Source organism: Lactuca serriola, chromosome 5 (genome assembly GCF_051521515.1).
Source record: "Lactuca serriola cultivar US96UC23 chromosome 5, Lser_US96UC23_V15, whole genome shotgun sequence".
NCBI classification, from domain to species: Eukaryota; Viridiplantae; Streptophyta; class Magnoliopsida; order Asterales; family Asteraceae; genus Lactuca; species Lactuca serriola.
The window spans coordinates 5,842,024-5,868,989 of NC_136412.1; the positions used below are offsets into that span (position 1 = coordinate 5,842,024).

The 26,966-nt window shown below is 39.5% G+C and overlaps 1 protein-coding gene and 1 non-coding gene across 4 annotated transcripts; both read right to left on the reverse strand.

The window, feature by feature from the left end:
- Positions 1-327: 327 nt before the first annotated feature.
- On the reverse strand, positions 328-2,525 carry LOC145051864 (syntaxin-52-like). Of its 3 annotated transcripts, none has more exons than XM_078999692.1 (6): positions 2,306-2,525; positions 1,633-1,867; positions 1,266-1,471; positions 1,092-1,192; positions 904-948; positions 328-524 (listed from the first exon to the last, which is right to left on the reverse strand). In XM_078999692.1, exons 2-6 carry the CDS (start codon positions 1,845-1,847, stop codon positions 393-395), a joined length of 699 nt encoding a protein of 232 aa, XP_078855818.1. In that variant the 5' UTR covers positions 1,848-1,867; positions 2,306-2,525; the 3' UTR covers positions 328-392. The 3 variants fall into 3 exon arrangements, with proteins under 3 accessions (XP_078855818.1, XP_078855817.1, XP_078855816.1); XM_078999691.1 differs by having other exon boundaries at positions 1,633-1,931; XM_078999690.1 differs by having other exon boundaries at positions 1,633-1,856; positions 2,306-2,515.
- Positions 2,526-24,961: 22,436 nt separating this feature from the next.
- LOC145055945 (small nucleolar RNA R71) lies at positions 24,962-25,068 on the reverse strand. Its single transcript, XR_013685489.1, has one exon. It is a non-coding gene; the product is annotated as a small nucleolar RNA R71 (small nucleolar RNA).
- Positions 25,069-26,966: the final 1,898 nt, after the last annotated feature.

Below are 26,966 nucleotides of genomic sequence, written 5' to 3' on the forward strand. Positions count from 1 at the left end.
GTTTTTCTTGGAAAATTTTCCTAAAAAACTGGAAATTTTTCCACAACCAAACGCACCCTAAACTTTTGGCCTCCAACTAAAAAAAAAGAAACAGGAAATCAGGTTTTTTAAGATAATTGACATGTGTAAATCAGTTATATTGAATTTTTGGTTTAACATGTTGCTTATACATGTAAAATAATATTGGAAAAGAAAATCCATATGACATGATGATAATACCCGTCTAAACAGAGCAAGCATGTGCTTGAATTTGTTTAACTGAACCAAAAGTTATAATACAAAGAAAGGTCAAAAGTAGAAATACAACTGATCACAAGGTCAAGAATCTTGAATAAACATGAAATCTAAATATATATATTTGATATTTATAAATTTGTTACACGTGATTGTTATCACAGATATTTTAAAACCATCCATATAGCAACAACTAGAACAACGATCCCAATAACAGACAACAACATGCCTAAGCACGAGCAACTACCCTTTGTGCGTTTATTCAGAATCGCCAGGTGCCTCTGCACTCTCTGTTTTTGTTAATTAAAAAAAGCAAGCAAATTGTTAATGTTCGATCAAATATAACCCAAATTGACCCATTTTACACAAATGGGTTAAAATTGCCACCTCTATTAAAAAACCAACATTCTATGGTGTAAATAACGGGTTGTTTCTTTTTTCCCCAATAAGTCATACGGTATTAAGCCGTGTTTTTTGGTTTAACTCATTAAGCCATTCTATCCAGATCAAGTCAAAAGGAAACAACCATGTATAGTTGCCCAGATTGACTGCTTAAAATCCATTAAGCTTATTAAGTGAAAAAGAAACAGCCCCTAAGACATTATATTGTTATTATGATGTGCATGTTTTACTAGCATATATGTAAGTTTATCAGTAAGAGGGTATCACCTTAAGTCGGGAATCCGTGACATCCACATGTTCGTCAAGGTCATCCTGCATATAAAAAAAGAAGCAAAACATCACATTTTTCATATCATTGTTGTTGCATTCTATATAGGTTAGGTTATAGCACTCAATAAGTAAAGTAGCATATAGTAAATATTTTGTACACATGTAAAACAGATGGAATGACATACAATGAGCCTAGTATGCAAATTAAGTTCCTCGTTGACTGCCAGTGCAATATGTTTGGTACTTATCACTGTCTCCTCCAGTTTCCCTAGGCCTTCATCTTGCTCTGCAACACAAAATATCATGAGACATTAAATGTATGTATAAAAATTAAAAAGTATCATAAAGAAATAAGTCACCTCTCATGATTTGTCTTTGAAGCCCAACAATGCCAGAGTTGTCCAAACCAGTTGTCCTGCTCATTGCATCGGGTGGCTTAGTATCCGGCCTAAGTAAACTGTCCCTAGTACCAAAGTTTGACATGTTCAATGAAGAGGCCATCTGAGCAACCTTTGTTCTCAAACTTGTTAGCATGTCTCTACGTTTGTTCATCTCTTTCTCTGTTCTGAAAATAATAACAAGTAAAGTTTTTCCAATGTTTAGAGATAATTGCATAATAGCTTCAACAACATTTCAGACAACAGAAACAACAATAAGAATCTTTTGTGAAACAAGAGTGTAGTAGTCCATGGCATTAAGGATTTTGGTAATCAAAAACTGACTTACAAGGGCTGTTTTGCAGGAAGCTTTGTTAGAAGAGACTGTAAGCTATCGAGTCTGGTTCCTAATATTGTAATTTTCCTCCGTGTAGCAGATGAATGACGCTGTGCTTCTGGCCCTGAGCCTAATGAACTACTCGCAGATATCATGCTGGTGATATCATCCGCAAGTTTAGAAGCTTCATTATATTCCCTCACCCAGGGATCTGTAGATGAAGCCATTTATTTTATCTGCAAGAATACTGTGGCACATCAATTATCTTTACCTGGTAGCAATTCCTACAAATCACACCCTGGCTGAAATATCTAGACAAACAATGAACAGGTAGTAAACATTAAAATAATAAAATGCAAAGCAAAGCCAAAGTCGCAGAAAAACATCCATTCCTGACACATATAAATGCTATAGGCTTCGAATTTTTTCTACAACATCAATTCATATGAATATTGATCTACAACATGCGTAGGAACGTTGTGTATCTAACAATCTACGTATAAATGCTACAGAATAACAAATTTGGGCAGATTAAGGCATCAACAACATTATTGAAGAGCAATCAGGAAAGGACCGTAGAAATTGTTAAAATCGATGAATATTTTGGGAATGGATCGTAAAAAATCGACGAGTACCGGTAAATTAAAGATAAACGGATGGCTAACCGCATGTAGAAAATAATTACCTCTTTTGATATGAGATTCGAAAAACGAGATACGAATTGAAGCTGATGAATCGATCCAATTGTCTATCTGAATGACAATTGATGATCCCACTCAACGGCGAGTTTGTCTTCTTCGCACTTTCCTTGTCGTCTGCATTATTCGCACGCTTAAAATAATGGGTAACTCTAACCGACCCGAAATTGATAAATACAACCCAATGTATATGTTTTAATGCATAATGTACATTAATATCGTTGTTGAGCACTCGAACATATAAAATGTTGATGATCAGTGGACGTTGTCAAGCACCAGTTTCCTTTTGGCTATTTTCTCCCCTGTGGCGCTACAATGTTTTTGGTGGGTCTGGGAGTAGGTTTGGGTAGGTCCGTTTTTGCCAAATTCCTTAAAGATATAATAAGACCATCTCAGTTACAAACGTATTACGTTTATATCCTTATAAAATTCATAATTACACATATATCCTTCTTAACCTATTAAATTTACATTTATATCCAAAATTATATTTTAATTGGGTTTAAATTAATTTAATATTAAATTTTTGTATCTAAAATTAGAAAATACATATCATATTATTGAAATAGCCTTTTAGAGTTAAAAATTAAAATTACTCTATTTATGTTGTAGAGCCTAGTCATCAAATTGGCTACATATGTATGTATGCTATCTTGTTTTATCATCTTCTATGTTATATGATCTTATTCAAAAAATATAATAATAAACATGTTTATTTATTTGAAATCAATAGCTTACCCCTATTGAATTGTACATGGCACGTTCGTCTTCGTTACAACAACTTGGGTGCTTTTGCTACCCTCAATCACCTTCATTTCCAGGATTACTACTTGGGGGTGCCATTTCCAATTGAGAAAGCTTCCACTAGAAATATTACCGACGTCAACAGCAATGGCAATGGCGAGGTTGTAATTTCTGAGATTCTCAACTACCCGTTAGAGGTGTTGTGCATGAAGGCGGAAGTGGAACTTTGAAGATTTTTTTAATTAGGTTTAATCCTAATTAAATTTATTTAGTTCTATTTATTAATAGTTTGAAAAGGGTATTTTAATATAATCACCTTTTATTTTGATTTTTAGATATATTTTTTGGTATTAAATTGATTTATATCTCATTAAATTATAAGATTGGATATAAATGTGATTTTACTAGGTTAAGAAGGATATTTATGAAATTATAAACTTTGAAAGGATATAGACGTAATATTTAATGTTTGCAATGACATATATGAAATTTTCCCAATAAAATACAAATACAGTCAACAATTCGGTTTTATGGCATATTCAAATCATTCTAGGATTATAAAGATAAGCTTAATGACTTTAATCCTTTTAACTATGTTTTATATATAATTTATAAGTAAACTCGCTCCTACTTTTCAAAAACTATCATTATATTCAAATATTGTATGTTATGTGCCCTCTATCCTCTTCTCTCTTTATTATTATCTTGGAAGGCTTGAGTGATGCTTTAAAAACCGCAAAAGATAAAGTGTTTTTAGCGGCTTAAAGATTCCCCACAATGGGCCGACAATCTCTCACTTATTATATGTCGACGATGCTTTGTTTGTTGGTGAATGGTCTCGTTCTAACATTAAAAAAAAACATTTGCCCGTATTCTAAGATGTTTTCATGTATCATCCACTTAAAAGTGGATTTTCACAAATCTAAGGTCTATGACATTTGTGCTTCCTATTATGAAGTTAACCAATGGGTTAATTTATTAGGATATGAGGCAGACTTTATATCATTCAAATACCTAGGTGTTTCGGTGGATGCCAACATGAACATAATAAAAAACTAGAAATGTATAATCCCATGTTTCAATTCCAAGGTTTCCATTTGGAAAGTTAAAACATTATCTCTCACTCTTTAAGGCTCCCGTAAGGGTGCGTGAAAGTCTTGAGAAAACCATAAGAAGGTTTCTTCGTTCTGAAATCCTTACTCGCCCTCAGCATGGCTCTCATGGCAAAATGGTGGTGACGCCTTAAATGTGATAACCTCTTCTTATGGTGTCGGGTTATGGTGGCATAAGCGTATGATTACTTGGTGAACAAATCAATAATAGGAACCTGGAACAACATTGTTGGAAGAAACAAGGGGATATAAAAGGATGGAATTGGATTTTATGAAGTTCACAATAAGGTAGTAGGATTTGGTGAACACATACTATAACATACTGCTTTGATAAGTTTTTATTTCAGGAGTGTGGACAATAAATCGATCAAATGGAGGACTTGGGCTTTAATGGAATGAAGTTTAGACTCTATTGGAGGTGTATGATGTTGGGCAAATGATTTAAACCTTGGATTGTTTGATGGAAGTTGAGGGATAAAATGGAAAATGTTATGTTTCGGACTTCTTACATAAATTAAGGAATTTAGTTCGAGATGTTTTTAGTCATAAGTATCAAGATAGAATTATAGATCTCGTCGTTACCTTTCTGTGGATATAAGGATCATCGAAAACGGAGTTGAAACGAAGAAGTTATGGATATATGAAGTTAAGCTGGAAAAAGGAGTCTAGTACGTTAGGCGTACACTAGCTAGTACGATGGGCATACTAGGCTGAAGGAAGTCGCGTTTTTAGGGTGTTATGTTGGGCATAACTTTAGGTACATTGGGCGTACTATCGCAGTGAAAAAACCTTATTTTCTCGGTTTTGAGCCCTATTTAAGGACTCTAACCCCTTGGGGTCCTTCCTAACATCAACTTCCACCCTCTTGAGCCTCCAACTCGAAACCCTAACCCCTAGATCAAATATTGAGCCTTTCTGTATGTTTTAAGTGCATTTTGGATGAAAGAGAAGTTCAATCTAGTTGATTGTTGAAGCTTTGTTGAGGTCGAATTGTATTGTGAGGTATCGAAGTGTTTTGAGTCTGTCTTAGTGTCGAATACTGTATTTCATCTTTTATTGTATGTATTTCATAAGCGCACATTTGTATGTCGAAGCTTTATAGTTTAGCCCTTATATATTTTTTGTTAACTTATGAGTTCCTATAAATAGGGATAGGTTATAGAGATAGAGTAACTTTTTGGCATTTTAGTGTTCTTACTCTACACACACTCTTGTAACCTTCAGAAGTTTTAATTGAGCCATCCAGATTAAATTTAGGGATAATGTCACTGTAGCACATGGAACTTTCATCAATTGACTTATTTGGTCCTTAAAGTTTTTTTTTGGTACATTAGGCCAGTAAACTCGTAAGTGACCTTTTAATTACCCCATTTTATCAAGTTTTAGAAGGTTTCCCGGTTACAATGCTTATGTGGCATGCTGATGTGTCCAATAAGCTTACGTGGGAAGCTTATGTGTCGAAGTAGTCCAGTTGTCGATATAGGCTTCTTAATTCAAACCCTTATTCGGACCTCCATTAAATCTTTACTTACCCTTCTCTGAAAAGTCAAAAACTTCTCCCCCCCCCCCCCCCCGACTATTTCCGTCCTGAAGAAGAATGTCTTCGAGCTCATCGACGTCAAGGAATCAGCTACAAGTCACTCATGTTCAGTCGCAAGAAGGGGTAAAGGTTTGTGATTGTGTCGTTCCAGCTAAAGAACGAACCTATTGGAAGATAACAAACCCTGGGAGGCGATTCTGGAATTGTCAAAACAGCATGGGAGGTCCCGATTCTCTTGATTTTGATAAGTTAGTATTTTATGGTTTGATGTGTGACAATCACTGTGAATAAAACCCTAATTTTATTTGCTTCTTGACGATCAGTGTGAATAAAACCCATTTCGTTGGTACATTAAAGGTAGCTGATTTGTGATTGTCAGTCAAACCCTAATTTTATTGGCTTTTTATAGACTAGGTTGAGGAAATGTAGCTTCTTTGAATGGAAAGATGAAGAACGGGCAGACGGGTACTACAAAAACCTGCTATATTCTCTGAAGCAGAAACTGGATGCCAAAGATGAACTATCTGAGATAAACAAATTGAGGAGAAGGATTGCTGAAGGATTGCTGAAGTGGAGGTTCTGTTGTCACAGGAGCAATATAAGGTGGCAAAGAGTGAGAAAGAAGTTCATGATGTAAGGAAGGCAATATGCAGGTACAATATGATAGTTGCCCTGTTGTTTGCTTGCTTGTCCCTATGTGTTTTGAAGTTAGGGGTGATTGTAGTTAGTTTTGTTGGTTAGTGTAAGCTTTTGTTTTTTTTTGGGATCCCTTGTATTTTTTGTAAAGGCAGACTAGAAAGTCAGTAATGATGGGCATTTTGTATGTATTGAAGCTGCTTTTAGTTATAAGTTGGGGTTATCAACCTTAATGTGTTGATGTTGTAAGGTGGTAAGTCCCTAATGAAAGGGCATATGATAAGTAATGTAAAAAATATTCAAAGTCCCAATTGTAGGGCATTTTGTATAATCAGATGATGTTAATCAAACATATGCATGGCCTGTATTCCCAACAAGTATATTTAATTAGATTGGTTGTTGTGCATGTTTTAAATTTGGGAACAAATTAGGAAGTGGTCCATGTGGAAGTACACTATGTGTATGGGGACCATTTGTAGTCAGTGAGTGTTTTAATAATGAAAAAATGGGACCTGTGAAGCCATTAAAAAACCATATCCGGGACCATATAAAACATCCCCATGCATGCACATTATTCCAATTTTTTCCATGCATAAATATTCAAAGCCAAATATCATGATTTTACTTAAAAAGGAAACATACTTTCATACTTCATGTCATACATAAATAAATGACCAACATACCCTTTTCTGTCATATATAAATAAATGACCAACATACCCTTTTTTTGTCATACTTACTTAAATGACCAAAATACCCTTTTCTGTCATACATACTTAAATGACCAAAATACCCTTTTTTCATACATAAATAAATGACCTACATACCCTTATCTGTCATACATAAATAAATGACCAACATACCCTTTTCTTTCATAAATACTTAAATGACCAAAATACCCTTTTTCTTTCATACATACTTAAATGACCAAAATACCCTTTTTCTTTCATACATACTTAAATGACCAAAATACCCTTTTCTTTCATACATGCTTAAATGACTAAAATACCCTTTTATGTCATACATACTTAAATATAAATTACCAACATCCTATTACATAAACTTTAAATCTAAATTACCATCATCCTATTACATAAACTTTATATCCAATTTACCATCATCCAATTACATAAACTTTAAATACAAATTACAATAAACACTAATCAATTACAAGAGCTTTTCCCTTCGAATTTCTTGGATCATCAACACCACCAATTGTTTTGCCTAATTTCAGCTTCAATATTCTCTCTGACTTTCTTCTCCTTATCCTCTTCAAAATCTCTGAAATTGGCCTAACACTAACCTGATGAACTTGGATAACAGGAGCAACCTCCTGAACATTACCATTATCAACTTGGGAATTAGGATTAACCTCATCAACCTCCTGAACATTTACATTATCAACTTGGATAACATGAGCAACCTCCTGAACATTACCATTATCAACTTGGGCATTAGGATTAACCTCATCAACCTCCTGAACATTTACATTATTAACTGGATAACAGGATCAACCTCCTCAGCCTCCTCATCTTGAACAACCTCGTCAACCATAACAGCTTCCTCAACCACATCAGCTTCCTCACCCATAACACCCTCATCACCTTCATAACATCTAGGTGGAGTAAATTACATATAATGACTAAAATTCCCTGCACTACTAGATTCGACATCAGTAGGAGCAACTTGCATATCATTTTGAGTAGTATCCATCTCAATTGGAGTCATTTCAACCTCTTCATGTTGTTGTGGTTCACTTGTACTACCCTATATGGCATGATATAATTATGTTAGTAACAAGTTATATGTAATTAATTTTATATTTTAAATTGTTTTACATGTCCTGCATTTTGCTTCACATAAACTTTTTGTTTCTTCTGTTTCTTCACATTTAACTTTTGGGGCCTTCTATGTGGACAAGTGGCCTTGTTCTGACATATCTCCTTGCAAATACTACATCTGATTTTCTTTCCAGCCTTAGAAACCCTGTGTGTTCCTGTATTCTCTATAGTGGATTTCTTCCTCTTAGTAGCTGGCCTACCAGGCATCCTTCTATTAATAGGAGGCAATGGTGGAGTATAATTTGTCTCTAGCCACATGTCACTGCTATTCATGGGAGCGATTCTGTAATTGTATGCCTTCCTAAATGTGGTTGTGCTAAACATGTTGTCTACATAGGCTTCTACATCCCTATTAAGAAAGGATATGCTAGCTACAGAATGAGCACATCCATATTCATTCAATTGTCACAACCTACATGAGCATGTTTTCCTTTCTAAGTCCACCTCATTTGCATCTATTACTCCCCTTACCTCAAACTGGTTTAATCCACTTGGTAGTACCTGATAATGCCTTTGAGCTTTTTTTAAGCAAATTCACCTTATCCCTTATCTCTGGACAAATATGATTTCCCCATTGTTGTCCCTTTAATTTCATGTTGTAGATTATGTCCATCATGTATAATCTTATCTCCTCTAACATGGTTATTATGGGCTTCTTCCTGGCATCTACTATTACAACATTAAAACTTTTTGAGAACCCTTTTTCAACTGCATCACAACACCTTCCAGTTTGAAAGAAAGCTCTTGACCATGTTTTAGGATCTTTCTCCATGAGATATTGATGGGCATCTGGGTTCAATGTCTCAATTTCTTTCATCACAACTTTAAAAGCATGCTCAGTTGTGGCTTTAGATGCTCTCCAAAACAAGGTATGATATATGGCACCAGTAGATCTCTTCTGCAAATTCTGGCAAATATGTCTAGCACACTGCCTGTGCTCTACATATGGAAGCAACTCTGTAACAACATCTATCAAACCCTGTAGTAGTATAAAGGTTTAATTCAAATAGTGTAAAATAAACATAAATGCATTACTATGTAAAATACTAACCTTATGTTGGTCTGACATTAAACTGAAACCATTGCCTAAATTCAAGTTTAGATCATCAATGAGAAGCTCTAAAAACCACTTCCAATTCTGCTTGTTCTCCACATTAACCACTGCCTAAGCAATAGGATATATCTTGTCATTTGCATCCCTCCCAATAGCACAAATCAATTATCGCTTACAAACACCTTTAAGAAAACATCCATCAAGACCAATTACCCTTCTACACCCATCAATCCAACCTTGTTTAACTCCTTGAAAACAACAATAGAACCTGCTTAAATATTTCTTTCCATCTGGACCATCCTCCATATCTAGTTTCACAGTTGACCCAGGATTTGTCCTTAAAATCTCATGACCATATGACCATAGCTTACCATAATGTTCAACAAGGCTACCTTCAACAAGTTTCAGTGCATACTTCTTTGCTCTTCTACATTGCCCCATACTAACTTGGATACCAAACTTGGCCATTACCTTTAACCTAAGCTTCCTTACACTTATTTTTTGACTTTCTACAATCTCTTTGGTATAGTGAATCCCAATCCATGCATATGTCACCAATGATCCAAACTTGAAGTTCCTAGCACAATTATGATCAGCTTTTAGTGACTTGATTTGGAAACTCTCTTCATCACTCATCCAGGAAGCCCATAATCTAAATTTGCAAGCACCCTTGCTACACCTCACTAAAAGTCTTATCCTATCATTTTTTCAAAACACAATTAATATCCATTAGTTACAGCATAGTTACACAACATTGATTTTACTTGCCCTGGACCCTTAAATCTCATCCTTAGAATTGGTTTTTGTTTTTTCCAGTGTAATAGCTCATTAAATATGAAATGAGTTTGTATGTTAACTTCAACTTCTCTCCCATTGTCATCATCTACAATGTTGTTTTCATCCTCATCATCAGCGCATAACTTACTCAAGAAAGGATCATTTGATGTCTTATTCATATGCACTACATTCTCATTAAATTCAAAGGAAACATTTCTAAGTTCATCTATGTTGTCTTCATTTTCACCATCAATACAAGACTCATGTTCATCATCATCATTATCTTCATCATCAAGCCACCCATCAACACCAACCCCAATATGATCCACATAAACCGAAATTATACCATCTGTTCCATAACCATCAAAAATAAAAGCAGCATATTCCACATCATTTGAAATGGGATTAAGCCTTTCCATCAGGGAATTGCCTAGTTCACAATAGTAAAACTTTTTACACTCTTCATGCATGAAACGTTCAAAGAAGTTAACAAACTCATGATAAGTCATAGAAGAAAAGTCAACATCAGTAAACATGGTTTTGACACCACCAGTGTAAGAGAAAGGATTTCGATTAAATACCCCTTGGTAGTTCAGTTCCACCATCGCAAACAATCCATTAGGTTCTGATTGTGCCATTGTTGCGACTACTTTGTTTCTTCAGCTCGATCACAGGAATGCATCACAAACCCTAACTCGGTTTCTTTTACAGTTGATTAATGAAGACGACTGAAGTTCGATGGTTGAAGACGATAGGACTTAAGCTTCTTATATCATTAATTGACGTGACATATCTCACGTGGCATTGGATTAGACAAAAAATATATATTAATTCACATATATTAAAGGTCAATTGGGAAACCTTCTAAAACTTGACAAAAAGGTATAATTAAAAGGTCACTTACGAGTTTACTGGCCTAATGTACCAAAAAAAACTTTAAGGACCAATTTAGCCAATTGATGAAAGTTTCATGTACTACAGTGACATTATCCCTTAAATTTACTCTTGTGTTCTAGAATCAATTCAAACTCTAATTTCATCTCATATACTCGATCTATTAGAACTACATTTAGTATCAGAGCAGGATTCATACAGTTGTTTTCTGATTTTCTCGAGTTTTCAAAAGTTTTTGAATCTTGTTCTAGTTTCAAAATATTTGTAACATCCCAAGTTCAAGAGTGCAAATTCAGGGTTCAAAGTGTAAGTATAAAAGGGGAACTCGGCGAGTACATGGGTGGACTCGGTGAGTAAGGTCGCGACTCTGGTCGCGTGGTAAGTGGCCAACTCGGCGAGTCGGAGGCTGGACTCGGCGAGTAGGCGTTGAGTGGAGAAAACCCTAAATTCGGAGGATGAGCCCTATATAAAGGACATTATACCCTCTCACCAGCCTCTTTACCCTCTCTTGAAGTCCAAAAAACCCTAAGACGCGATTATGAGGGATTAGAGTGCATTTGAACCTTGGAGAAGAGATTTTGGAGAAGATCTCGGAGAGTTAGGAGGCTTGGAGCAAGGGGCTTTACTAAGATTCGGATTTCTCTTATGTTGGGGCTTCCTTTTGAGGTATTACTTCGTTTCTTGGGCTGTTATTCATCTAGATTCATCATTTTGGAATGTGTGGAAAGTTTAGCTTGTTGTATTTCAAGTTTGAAGGTTAGATCTGAGGTTGCTACCTCATATCTGGAATGGAGAGGGTCTAGAGTGCATTAAAGTCCGTGTTCTTGAGTGTTTGGTGAAGTCATCTTGTCCTAAACCCTATCCCTAGAGTGTATAATGCCTAGATCTCTTTGGATTCACGTAAAGTTTGCCACTTTACGTGATGGATGGATTGTAGAAGGGTAGATCTACGTTTTGGATCAACTGCATGGCCTGGAAGGCTTCTGTATGGGTTAAGATCTAGAGGCACTCGACGAGTCGCAAAGGTGTACTCGGCGAGTTGCTTGAAGATGGACTGGAACTCGGCGAGTTGGAAGAACAAATCGGCGAGTAGGTTGAAGATAGCCTTGGACTCGGTGAGTCTGGTCGTGAGGTCCAAACTTCTTCTGGTGGAGCCATGAATCAGTGAGTCAAGGGAGGACTCGGTGAGTTGAGTGCGAGGGGAATCAGAGTCATGGGAATCGGCGAGTCTCGGGGTGACTCGGCGAGTCGAGTCGTAGATTGGGGAAGTTCTGAGCATGAGGACTCGGCGAGTCATCGGGTTGACTCAGCGAGTAGAATTAGTCAGGAGGTTGACTTTGACCAAGGGTTGACCAGTTGACTTCCAGGGGCATTTTGGTAATTGTTGGCTTTTGTTTGAGTTTAGTGTTGGTGTTGGCTAGTGGTTGAGAATGTATTAGTGGTCGGAGCATCTTGGTCTTATCTTTCAGTCGGCAGTTGCGAGGTGAGTTATCCTCACTATATCAACAGGGTCTAAGGCACCAAGGCCGGCCCATTATCAGATTGAGATCCGGGTATTTGTTGTTATGTTATTACTTTGATATGCTTGCATCCTGGTAGCTAAGATGGTATATGTTAGAGACCCGGTTAAGGTCGGTATCCTGGTATTTAGGATAATGCTATGCTAGTGACCGGTTAGGTCGGTATCTTGGTTAAGATGATGATATGTTATGTGATCTGCTAGATCGGCTTGTTGACTGTGAATTGTTATATGATTGTATGTTTATGTGCACATGGTTGTTGGATTGGGGTTGGGTTGAGGTGGGTCCTGCTTTGTGCTGTAGGCCAACATACCCAGGCAGACTGGTTATCCCGAAGGCCCAGCGAGCGGTCCGGATAGGCTATAGGCCCCAAGAGGGCGGACCAGACGTGCCGAGGCTCGGAGAGTGGACCAGGCCGACTGAAGGCCCAGTGCGGGCGGACCAGTCATACTGTAGACTCAGAGAGTGGACCAGGTGGATTGAAGGCTCGGTGCGGGCGGACCAATCACACTGCAGACTCGATGTATATGGCTAGACTCGGAGGGTGGACCAGGTGGACTGTTGGCCGGTGCGGCGGACCAGTCACACAGTAGACCCGAAGTGCATGGTTGTTATGTGTTCTGATATCATATGGCATGTTATGCGTGTATGATATATGTGGTTGGTATTTTGGGGGTATCTCACTAAGCTTTCGGGCTTATAGTTGTGGTTTAATGTTTTTCAGGTTCTTCAGGAGACTGTGGCAAGGCAAAGGCGTGATCGTACCGCTCCTCATGATTATGTTTTATGATGTGGTTCTGGGAAGACTCTGACAATAACTGTATTGAAAACCTTTTTGTAATAACATTATGAAAATGGGTTGTTTTTGAAAGTTTAAAATTTGTTAAAGTTGTATGGTCGTTACAAGTTGGTATCAGAGCCTTGGTTTGAGTGAATTGGAGGAACATTCGTGTGAATCCAGTCTCAAATCAGGGAGAGTTTTTAAAAGAGAATTTAAAATGGTTTTCAAAATGAGTAAAGGAGGACGTGGAGGTACGATCAGCCAGAGCCAGTAAGTAACCCCAAAGTACCATACATGATATTTGTTTTTGATATTTGATAGAACAGCATGCTAGAATTAGGCTAGAGATCTTCAGGATTTCATGATAATGTTGACTGATTTATGATGCCTGCTAGCCTAGGGTTCCTCTGTGGGAGATTTCCGGTGTTCCTCTAGGAGTGAGGATTGAGCGCTTGTTATGTATGTTTTTCACTAGGGTGTTGTGGTATTACTTAATACAAATATGGGTAGGTGTGGAAGGTAGTATGGGCCCGTACTACTGAAAGCACATTACGCGTATCAGGGAAACCATGACCTCTAGGGTTGAGTTGGGAGTTGGTTCCCGGGTTTGTGGGAAGTATCTGATATATTGCGATTTTTTTCAGTATGGTGGGTACGAGGCATGCTGGAAGCGGATCCGGGTCAGGATCAGGAGTTGGAGAGGGTGGTTAGGGTGGGTCAGTACCGCCCAAGGTTATTGGTCAGCTGAGCACAGGCGAGTTGGACGCTAGGATTCGTGAGATCCTGCATGATGAGGTTGCTGTGTTGTTCCGGGCCGAGTTGCCGGAACTCTTTGGGTCGATCAAGACCGCCATGATTGAGTATTTTGATGAGCGCTATGCAGTTCTCACAGAGACGGCTGCCGCGACAGCTACAGCGGCTGTAGCAGTGGCAGGGGGAGGAGCTGGTCGAGGTTTTCAGTATCGGGACTTCGATAATACGAAACCTCCTACCTTTGATGGAGTTCAGGACCCGATTGTTGCTATGAGATGGTTGTCGGATGTGGAGGGGTGTTTCTTCACGTGTTCATGCCCTGCTGATCAGAGGGTAAGGTGTGCTCTGAACCTGTTGAGGCTCGGGACGAAGGATTGGTGGAGATTGACCATGGGGTCATATTCGGATGCGTAGAGAGCTGAGGTTTCATGGGATCAGTTCCGGGAGATGTTCAACACTCGTTATGTTCCGCTGGTTGAGAGGGAGAGATTAGCTCAGGAGTTCCTGGAACTGAAGCAGGATTCGGAGTCGGTGATGGAGATCACCAGGATGTTCACTGAGAGGGAGATGTTTTGCCCTGAGTTCGCTTCGGAGCAGGCTCAGATGTCCCGATATCTGAGTATGCTCAAGAGGGATATCAGACAGTTTGTGTCTATGCAGAGGTGCGAGACCTTGTTGGAGTTGCAGGAGGCCGCCAGGCGGCGTGAGTTGGAGATTGAGTTGCAGTTGCGAGAGCTGAGGCAGGCTCCGGTGCAGTCGCAGCCAACGCCGAAACGGTCCAATACCGTTGATTCTAGGGTGGGAGATCAGAGCAGCCACACTTGTGGGAAGTGTGGGAAAGGTCACACCGGAGTTTTTAGGTCCGGTGGTGCATGCCGCAGGTGCGGAAAGGAGGGGCACTATGCGAGGGATTGTCGGCAGTCAGCCCCGGTTCGGGATTTGAGGGTTTGTTATCATTGCCATCAGGTTGGACACTTGAGGGTCAACTGTCCACAGCTTACTGCAGGACCGGTGCAGGCTCCAGCACCGGCCACATTGAGGATCATGGGTGGAGGTCAGGGTGGAGCGGAGCCCCCAAGGTATCAAGGTCGTGCTTTTCAGCTTACAGCAGAGGAGGTCAGGGCAGTGTCGGATGCAGCTACGGGTATGTTTCTTTCTTGATGTCTTGTTATCTTGTGATTATTGTGGAGTATTGTTTGTCTGCTAGTCTCGTTGTGTGGTTTTCAGTATTGTATTCGTTGTTCTTTGAGGGTTATGGTATGGTTATGGGTATAGTGTTGGGAATTTCGTTGGTTATCATTCATGAGGGTTTTAGTGGGAATCTGGCGTTTGATTTGAATGTCGGACAACATCTACAGTCTGAGGAATGGTTAGCTGAAGGTCGGGTTTCTTTCAAGGTGAGATGATCCGTTCTAATATGTGATTTTGTGAAGGTTGCTCGTTCTAATGGGAACCAGTTCGCATGCAAGGGATTGTGTTGTGTAGGGTTGATAAGGGAGGTCGGTGATGGCGACCGGTGGTTGATAGTCAGTGCTCTAAGTGGGGGAGAATTGGAAAATTCTCCGGAAGATCGATGAGCATGAGAGGTTGTTTAGCTACTTGGGATTCAGCAGTGTTTCTGTCAGCCAAGAGCGTAGGCTGGTATGAGTAAGTGGCAGGCATGCGGGGCGGGATACAGACTAAGGGTATTTGATTGTGGAGGGCCTGGGATCAGGCCGGGTTTGAGTATGTAGGATGGAGATAGAGTTCGGAACCCCTAGAGGGCTAGAACAGTATGCATGGGAGAGTTTCCCGGAGGGATGACTCGGAATGATGAATGCTAGTTGAGCGGACCGGATAGACTAAAGGCCGGTAGGCGTACCAGTCAGGCCGAAGGCTCGGAGAACGGTCCAGCCAGACTGAAGGCCCTGGAGGGCGGTCCAGATCTGCTGAAGGTTCTGAGAGTGGTCCAGATTGGTTGAAGGCCTGGTAAGGCGGTCCAGTCATGCTGAAGACTCTGCATGTGTTGATAGATCTGTTTGAGGATATGGAATGAGTATGTCGCGATGTGATAGCATTTGAAGGTCTGGCCCCATATATTTATCATAAGTAGTAGAGGTAGTGCATGGACTCGAGGGTCCCTGCGAGCGGATTCATAGTATGTGTGGTGCATGGGATAACGGTTAAGCTATAAGGAAATGGTGTAGTATTGGGTGAGCATCGTGGCACTTGTGGTAGTGTCAAGGCAGCCAAGTGGTTTTCCTTGGTAAGGAAAGGGAAAAGAATGTAGCTCCGAGAGGGAGTGTAAGTTCACGGAAGTGAAAGCAGTAGTGCAGAGTTATGATTGGAGTGTTCCAGTTATGGTCATTGAGCAGCGGTTTGTGACAGTAGTATGGAATCACACCCGATTTGGATGCCCGCCGAGGTCACGGAAGAAATTCTGAGGGTGTAGAGCCAAGAGGCTCGGAAGGGATGTAGGGATGGAGTCTTGGATTCCCAGCTTGATTTTGATCAAGGATTTGTGTATGTAGTGGTAATTCATCCTGGGGGATGTTTGGAGGTGTCGTTAGTGCATCGGGTTTTCCTAACCCGAGGATGTTAGAACTAGTCCGACAAGGGTATGAGATTGTAGAGGAGAACTCATGGGAGTTGCTCTGAGACTGAAGGATGTGTCCTTCTGTCAACCTGGAGTGGATAGAGTTGGACTCAAATCGGGATTCTGGTGGTTCATGGTTATTTCTAGCTCGTATGGGTCAAGCGATTGTCGTGATTTGGAGCGAGTGATGTATCATGGAGTGATACTTAGTAATAAGGTGGATGAGGTCGGTGGCGGGCTTGAAGCGGTGGTCAGAACACCGCGAAAGGAAAAATTGGGTTTTGGGTTTCGTTGGTTGTGCCTTGAGTAACTTGGTCTGGTTAATGCCAGGTGGTGCATTGCGGGAGTAGTTCTGGAGTTGAGTTTCCGCAGGCTTCGAGGACGAAGCCTAATTTAAGTGGGGGAGAATTGTAACATCCCAAGTTCAGGAGTGCAAATTCAGGATTCAAAGTGTAAGTATAAAAGGGGAACTCAGCGAGTCCATGGGTGGACTCGGCGAAGTAGGGTCACGACTCTGGTCGCGTGTTAAGTGGCCAACTCGGCGAGTCGGAGGTTGGACTCGGCGAGTAGGCGCTGAGTGGAGAAAACCCTAATTTCGGAGGATGAGCCCTATATAAAGGACATTATATCCTCTCACCAGCCTCTTTACCCTCTCTTGAAGTCCAAAAAACCCTAAGACGCAATTGTGAGGGATTTGAGTGCATTTGAACCTTGGATAAGAGATTTTGGAGAAGATCTCGGAGAGTTAGGAGGCTTGGAGCAAGGGGCTTTGCTAAGATTCGGATTTCTCTTCTGTTGGGGCTTCCTTTTGAGGTCTTACTTCGTTTCTTGGGCTGTTATTCATATAGATTCATCATTTTGGAATGTGTGGAAAGTTTAGCTTGTGGTATTTCAAGTTTGAAGGTTAGATCTGAGGTTGCTACCTCAAATCTGGAATGGAGAGGGTCTAGAGTGAATTAAAGTCCCTCTTCTTGAGTGTTTGGTGAAGTCATCTTGTCCCAAACCCTAGCCCTAGAGTGTATAATGCCTAGATCTCTTTGGATTCACGTAAAGTTTGCCACTTTACGTGATTGATGGATTGTAGAAGGGCGGATCTACGTTTTGGATCAACTGCATGGCCTGGAAGGCTTCTGTATGGGTTAAGATCTAGAGGCACTCGACAAGTCACAAAGGTGTACTCGACGAGTTGCTTGAAGATGGACTGGAACTCGGCGAGTTGGAAGAACAACTCGGCGAGTAGGTTGAAGATAGCCTTGGACTCAGCGAGTCTGTTCTTGGACTCGGCGAGTCTGGTCGTGAGGTCCAAACTTCTTCTGGTGGAGCCATGAATCAGTGAGTCAAGGGAGGACTCGGTGAGTCGAGTGCGAGGGGAATCAGAGTCATGGGAATCGGCGGGTCTTGGGGTGACTCGACGAGTCGAGTCGTGGATTGGGGAAGTTCTGAGCATGAGGACTCGGCGAGTCATCGGGTTGACTCGGCGAGTAGAGTTAGTCAGGAGGTTGACTTTGACCAAGGGTTGACCAGTTGACTTCCAGGGGCATTTTGGTAATTGTTGGCTTTTGTTTGAGTTCAGTGTTGGTGTTGGCTAGTGGTTGAGAATGTATTAGTGGTCAGAGCATCTTGGTCTTATCTTTCAGTCGACAGTTGCGAGGTGAGTTATCCTCACTATATCAACAGGGTCTAAGGCACTAAGGCCGGCCCATTATCGGATTGAGATCCGGGTATTTGTTGTTATGTTATTACTTTGATATGCTTGCATCCTGGTAGCTAAGATGGTATATGTTAGAGACCTGGTTAAGGTCGGTATCCTGGTATTTAGGATAATGCTATGCTAGTGACCGGTTAGGTCGGTATCCTGGTTAGGATGATGGAATGTTATGTGATCTGCTAGATCGGCTTGTTGACTGTGAATTGTTATATGATTGTATGTTTATGTGCACATGGTTGTTGGATTGGGGTTGGGTTGAGGCGGGTCCTGCTTTGTGCTGTAGGCCAGCATACCCACGGTGGACCGGTTATCCCGAAGGCCCAACGAGCGGTCCGGATAGGATGTAGGCTCCAAGAGGGCGGACCAGACGTGTCGAGGCTCGGAGAGTGGACCAGGCCGACTGAAGGCCCAGTGCGGGCGGACCAGTCATACTGTAGACTCAGAGAGTGGACCAGGTGGATTGAAGGCCCAGTGCGGGCGGACCAATCACACTGCAGACTCGATGTATATGGCTAGACTCGGAGGGTGGACCAGGCGGACTGTTGGCCGGTGCGGCGGACCAGTCACACAGTAGACCCGAAGTGTATGGCTGTTCTGTGTTTTGATATGATATGGCATGTTATGCGTGTATGGTATATGTGGTTGGTATTTTGGGGGTATCTCACTAAGCTTTCGGGCTTATAGTTGTGGTTTAATGTTTTTCAGGTTCTTTAGGAGACTGTGGCAAGGCAAAGGCGTGATCGTACCGCTCCTCATGATTATGTTTTATGATGTGGTTCTGGGAAGAATCTGATAATAACTGTATTGAAAACCTTTTTGTAATAACACTATGAAAATGGGTTGTTTTTGAAAAGTTTAAAATTTGTTAAAGTTTTATGGTCGTTACAATATTTCTCACTTTTGATTTTGAAAATCTTTACAGATCTTCTGTATTGATTCGATTATGCTTTTAGTTTGTTTAATCGGGTGTTCTGCGTTTGATTTATGGAAGATTTTTTCCTTGGATTCCAAATTTTGAAGCTTTTCACATTTCAAGTCCGTAAAACAGTGGCTAACTTTAATATGAACACAATGATAGAATTCTCTCATCTTCTTGGTTATTCAACCAAAATTCCTATGTTGATCCTTGGGTACTATGATCAATGAACCGATAGGATGGAAGATTATTTGATCGGGATCGATGAAGATCTATGGAGGTGTATCAAGAGTGGAAACTTTCATCCTTCAATGCTTACTAAAGTTGGAAATGCTATGTCATTCTGATATGTGCATATTTAGCCATGTGTTAAGTATAGAATTTTATCAATTATTAGCTAATTATTTGCATAATATGGATAAAAGGTACTTGATAATGTCTAAATTATATTTTCAGTCTAGAACATAAGCTTGGGAGCAAAAAGAAAGAAGGAGAAGCAATCAGAAGCTGGAGAATGAAGAAAGAAGAACAAATATGACCCTACTCGGCGAGTCTAGAGGCCTAATCGGCGAGTCCAGTTGAATGTTCGTGAAGTAATATCCAAACTCCTTGCTGTACATGTATTTCTCAAAGGAACTCGGCGAGTTGGGCACCTACTCGCCGAGTAGACCCTGTTTTGAGATAATTATAAATATCGGTTGAGATCCTGAATTATGGAGTTTTGGCTTCCTTGGAGAGCAACATGCGACTGAAGATACCTTTGGAGACCTAAAGAACCCTAATCTTTGATCATTAAGAAGACTCAAGGCGAATTAGGTTAAATCTTCCACTTAATCTAGAAGTGAATCATGTTTAGTTTAATTGAATTCGTTTTTAGCTTCTCTGTGGCTATAATCATGAGCTGAGTTTCGTAGTTTCTGTTTAGGAAAGATTAATTTACTCCTATGGTGTGATTTATACATTGTTTGATTGATTATTGGTGATTTTAATAAACTAAGTTTGTTAAAGAACCTTATGCATTGATTATAACTATTTTTTGTTAATTGGAAGACAATTAGGCTGCATGAACATCTCTTAATTGTCAACCTCATATGATTTATGTGAACACTTCATTATATGCCTTGGATTAGTGAATATGAAACTAGGATTACTTAGAGAATGGGTAAATTAATGTGTGAGCTTGTTTGGTAAACCAACAAACAAGAGGTTAATTGAACTACCAATTTGATTAACCAATTACAAATCTTATTTAATCCAAATAATTGAACTAGGGAGTTAATTAGTTTGAACACTTGATCACTGCTTAAACTGAGTAATTTCCTAAGGGTTGGTAATAGCGAATGCGAATCTAATCACTATAGTTGGTAACCAATAACAATCAATATAATACTTTATGATAAAATTGACCATAGGAGTGAATTAGTTGGACCTAAACAGAAACCTTTTATCAAATTTGGTGAATTTTTACTTGTTTTAGTTGCTTAGTTAATTATGTGTTAGGAGGTGTGTTTAAGTTTCTAGTCTTGTAAAACTATAGAAAAACCCTTTACTTTTATTACTTGTCTAGTTAAAATTAGTTATTAGATTAATTTCCGTTCCCTGAGTTCGATACCCTACTTATTTAACTATACCACTAAAAGACAGGTTCACTGCCTTTGTATGCTAAAACTATATTTTTAAAGTAGGAATAAAACCAGTGCATTTTTACTCACATCAAGTTTTTTGGCGTCGTTGTCGGGGAACGGTTCAAAAATTAAATCTAATTACTAGTTTTATCGATCTTTTGTGTGGGGTTATCTTACACAAAGTTATTTTTTTAGTAATTCAGTAATTAGGATTAAGTTTTAGTAATTATTAGTTTTTAGTCGTTTTTATTAAATTTTATCTGTTTTAGCTTTTTATACAGTAAACTCGCTGAGTGCAGTCAACCCTACTCGGCGAGTCCACTGCTGTTTGGCAGTTTTTTTCGTTCTATTTCATTTTTTTGTTCTTTTTACGCGTTTTTTTTCTCTTGTTCTGGTTGCAGTATTTTCATGACCAGAGGATCCAACACTCCTTTGGTTCCCCCCTTTGAAGACCCAGAATCATCGTTGAGGAAAAACATAGGCAGGGACGTTGAAGGCTCGAATACACCTAAGAAGTCACCTTTGACTAGCTTGAAAACTGTTTTCGGGAAGAAGAAGAACAAGAAACTAGGAGAGACCAGCAGTAGAAAGAGTGAAGAAAGTAGGCTAGAAGATATTGAAGACAACCCAAAAGAAGCTAAATTTGAATACGACTATGAAACCGAATACGAAGAGGAAAGCGATCAAGAAGGAGACTTGGACAACACCATGGCCAACATTGATGAAGTCCCCATGGGTGAATGGAAGAAGAGGATACGAGATGATACAGGCCTGAGACTTGTGCAACCTGCAATTCCCGCAACTGCCACTTTTGAGTAGGGGTGTGCAAAAAAACCGCAAAACCGAAAAACCGAGCCGATCCGGTCAATCCGAAACCGAAAAAAACCGAAACCGGAAAAAACCGAAACGGAAATAAACCGAAACCGAAAAAACCGGATACCTACGGGTCGGTTTCGGTTTAGATATTTCAATATCCGCGGATACCCAAACCGAACCGATATATATATATATATATATATATATATATATATATATATATATATATGTCCTTTAAGAACATTATTTATTTTACATGACAATTTAGTAATGATTATAAACCCTTCGATCACTAAACAGTATGCACAAACCAAGAAATTAGAATTGGTTAAGCCGAGAAATTAAATTATACTATATTTTTCATGCGTAAACCAAAAAATTACAATTGGTTAGATTTATATATTTGATTGAAATTTGAACATCCAAGAACTTAGAATTGGTTATACTATATTTTTCATGTGTAAACCGAGAATTTAGAATTGGTTATATTTTGATTGTAATTTGAACATCCAAGAACTGATAAATATTTTGAGGCCACATGTCAAAAAACAACAAATAATAAATATTGAATATCATTATATCAAATAATTTATATTAGTTTGCACCATTGTGTCTACCTAAATCCAGAACTGATGATTGGTTTTATAATTTTAAAAGTATTTATTATTTATAATTAAAGAATTGGCTTTATTTTCAGAAAAAGAATTGTTGAAATGGAGTTTGTAGTTTTGATTGATTATTATTTTTTATATTTAACGGATACCCGTGAACCGAACCGTGGTTACCCGCCTTTATACGGTTCGGTTCGGTTTGGTTTTTTAGCAATTCGGTTCGGTTACGGTTAGTGCTAGCAAGATACCCGCCCCGTTCTCGCGGTTCACAATTTTATTATTATCCGATCCGAACCGCCCCGTAAACACCCCTACTTTTGAGCTTAAGGGTCACATTCTTGCTCAACTCAAAGAGATCCCCTTCCACGGAAAAGACCATGAAGATGCTTACTGATGTGTGCATAATTAGTTAGTTATTTAGTATACATTTTTATTCATTTTTAACTAATTATGTGAATAATATGGACAAAAGGTACTTAATATTGTTTAAATTTTGTTTTCAGTCCAAAAGACATGCTTGGGAGTGAAAGGGAGCAAGGAAAAGCAATTAAAGACCAAAGAGTGAAGATTGAGGAACAAAAGTCCATCTACTCGGCGAGTACACGAGTCTACTCGGCGCGTCCAGCTGAATATTCCAGAAGATAGCCACGACTCCTGATCTAAGACGGATAACAACGAGTCTACTCGGCGAGTAGGGTCTGCTACTCGCCGAGTACCCCCTGTTTTGAGATATCTATAAAAATCGAACCTTTATCCGAGGGGAATACACTTTTGGCGATTTTGGAAGATCCTTCTACGATTAAGGGCACTAGAAGACGCTGAGGAATTCTAATCTCCAACCTTTTGAAGAATTGAAGCAACTAGGTTAATCATTCCACTTAGCTTTAGGATTTAAGTATGTTTAATCTAGTTGAACTTGCTTTTGTGTGTGATTTTACTGCAACTATGAACTAATTTCGTTTTTGTTTCTGTTTGGGGAATACCCAGGAACTCCTATGGTTTAATTCTTAGTTTTGATTAATTGTTTATTGGTGATCTATTAAATTAAGTTTGTTAAAGACCCTTATGCATTAATCACGATTATTTTCTGTTAATTGGAAGACAATTAAGCTGCATGAACATCTCTTAGTTGTTAACCTCATATGTCTATGTGAACACCAATTCATATGCTTAGGAATAATGATTATGAAACTAAGATTAATAAGACAATAATTAGATTAATGTGTGAGCTTGTTTTGAGAAACCATCAAACAAGAGGTTAATTAATTTACTAAATTGATTCACCACTACAAATCTTATTTAATCCAAATCATTAATCTAGGGAATTAATTAGTTTAAACATTTGATCACCGCTTAAATTAGTTAATTGTCTAAGGGCTAGGAGTAATGAACATGAACCTAACCACTTTAATTGGTAGCCAATAACAATTAATCTATCATAAATATAAATAACCATAGGAGTGAATTGGTTGAACCTAAATAGAAACATCTTTATCAAATTTGGTGAATTAGTTGTTTGTTTTAGTCATTTAATTAATTAATTAAGTGTTGCTTAAGTTTCTAGTCTTGAAAAACTAGAAGAAAAACCTTTTACTTTCATTAATTGTTTTAGTTAAAATTAGTTGTTAGTCTAATTTTCCGTTCCCTGAGTTCGACACCTTACTTACTAAACTATACCACTAAAAGACAGGTTCACTGCCTTTGTGTGCTAAATATATTAATAAAAGTAGGGAATAAAACAAGTGCATTTTACACACAACAAGTTTTTGGCGCCGTTGCCGGGGAACGGTTCTAAATAATTAATCTAATTCCTAATTTTTTCGATCCTTTGTGTGAGTCTACTTGCATAAAGTTACTTTAATTCAGTTAGTAGTCAGTAATTAGGTTTTAGTATCTGTTTTAGTTTTAATATTAAGTTTAAATATTTTTCAAAAACACACTGGTACTCGCCGAGTGTAGTCGCACCTACTCGGCGAGTAGCAGCGTAATCAGCAGTTAAATTTTCGATTTCTTTAAGTACAATTTTTTTGTTCTTTTTACGCTTTTATTTTGTTTATTTCAGGACTTTCATGACCAGAGGATCAAACACCCCGCTGGTACCTCCGTTTGAAGACCCCGAAACCGCGTTGAAAAGAAACAAGGGAAAGGACGTGGAGAGTTCAAGTACACCAAAGAAATCACCCTTGTCCAATTTGAAGACTGTTTTTGGGAAAAAGAAGAGCAGCAAATCAGGAGCATCCAGCGTTTCCTTAGTAATCGACGAACCGACTAAGGAGGATATCGAGTACGAGACCGAGGAAGAAGAGGAATCGACATACGAGCACGAAACCGAATCCGAGGAAGAGTTAGTTGTCACAATGGCTAACATTGATGAAATCCCCATAGGAGAATGGAAGAAGAGGATGCGAGACGACACTGGCCCGGGACTTGTGCAACCCGCAATTCCCGCGACTGCTACCTTCGAGCTAAAGGGTCATATCCTAGCGCTACTTAAGGAAATACCTTTTTATGGAAAAGACCATGAAGATGCCTACAAACATTTGGATGAAGTCAATAATGTAGCTGATTACTTCAATGTTCCAAATGTGCCCCGCGAGACTCGGCTACTTCGTATGCTTCCGGTGACATTCAAAGGTGCTGCAAAAGACTGGCTCAAGTCACTTCCCCCCGGATCAGTTTCCACTTGGGCCAAGATGAAAGAAGAATTCATTGATCACTTTTGCCCACCTTCCAAGATAGCCAAGTTGAAGAAGGCCATTGCTAACTTTGAACAACAAGCTGGAGAGTCGCTATATGAAGCATGGGAGAGGTACAAGAGCTTACTAAGAAACTGCCCACACCATGACCTTAACAGCCAGCAAGAAGTATCCATCTTCTATGATGGAGTCAATGTCACAACCAGACAGTTACTAGACTCTCAAGGCCCGCTCACAAAGAAGCCACCCCCGGTGATCAAAGAATTGATTGAAGAATTCTCTAAACACTCTATAGAATACCACAACCCTAGGCATGATGTCACTAGGGGAGCCGCTTATGCAGCTACTGAAGACTTATCCGCGGTCATGGCTATGCTAAAAACAATGGATAGAAGGATGGATAAGATGGATCAAACAATCCATGCTATTCGGGTGGGTTGTGAAATCTGCAATGGGCCTCACCTCACTAGAGACTGTGATTTAGATGAGAATGGCAACAAGAAGGTGCAAGCGTGTTATTCAAGTGGAGACCGATACGATGAAGACTGGCGCAAACAAAAGAAATATTGGCTCCCTTATGAAGAGTACAAGAAAGCCAAGGAGGAAAGGCTTAGGCAAAAAGGGAGAGGATTCTACCAAAAGGAGGAGCCGGTGCAAGAAAGGAAGCCCAACTTGGAAGAAATGCTCACAAAATTTGTAGCTGCTTCAGAAAAAAGACATAGTGACCATGATGCTGCAATTCAAGAAACAAGGACCATGCTAAGGAACCAGCAAGCATCTATCCACAATATAGAGACACAACTTGGGCAACTTGCTTAACAAATCAACCAAAGGTCACCGGGCGAGCTTCCTAGCAAAACTGAAAATAACCCATGAGGCGCGCAAATAAACATTATCACAACAAGAAGTGGGAAGATAATCACTCCTCTAGCACCTATTCAGACTGAGTTATCCAAGAAATCACAGAAGGAGGAGGCAGAAAAGGAAACAGAAAACCAAGAATTGCACTCTGACAGTCCTACTCACCGAGCACCACGTATGGACTCGGCGAGTACATCACAAAATCCGATTCCACAGGTTCCTGAAAAACTTTACCAGCCTCCCATGCCATACCCAGCCCGAGCTAAGAAAGAGAAGCAGGAAGAGGAGTATCAGAAGTTTCTAGATCATATCAAGACTCTTCAAATCAACATACCCTTCATTGAAGCCGTCATGCAAATGCCCAAGTATGCAAAGTTCCTTAAGGAACTTCTCACCAATAGAAGGAAGATGAAAGAAGTGAAGAAGGTAGTACTCAATGAAAATTGCTCAACTGCTATGCTAAATAAGCTACCAAAGAAGAAAGGTGATCCGGGGAGTTTGACCTTACCTTGCCAATTTGGCAACTTGACCATCATTCATGCCTTAGCCGATTCGGGAGCAAGTGTGAATCTAATGCCATATTCGTTCTTTAAAAAGCTGGATCTCCCGGAACCAAGGCCAATTCGCATGGCAATACACTTGGCCAACAAAACAGTCACCTTACCAAGAGGCATATGCGAAGACATACTAGTCAAGGTGGACAAATTCGTCTTTCCCACTGATTTTATCATCCTAGACATGGAGGCGGATCCATAAGTGCCAATCATCCTTGGAAGACCCTTCCTCAACACGGCAAGTGCCATAGTAGACATGAGGGACTCAAAACTCACCTTGCGGGTAGGTGAAGATTCAGTCACATTCGGAGTGGACCAAGCCATGAAGTATTCAAGGAACAATGACGACACGGCATTCTCACTCGATATGTTAGATGAGTTACTAGAGGAAGGCATAATTGAAGATTCCATTAATTTCACAGCTGAGGATGAAGAATTTGATCCAGAAACAGACTTGATGGAAATTGAAAGACTGCTGGAAGAAGCCGACTACGAAGAATTGGTAAAGAACACAAACAGTTCTACTCGCCGAGTAGGACCGATATACTCGCCGAGTGCCTCTGAAGAAAAGGCAGAAGTCGTAAATACAGCCAACAACTCGCCGAGTACCCTACCTGCACTCGGCGAGTCCAACA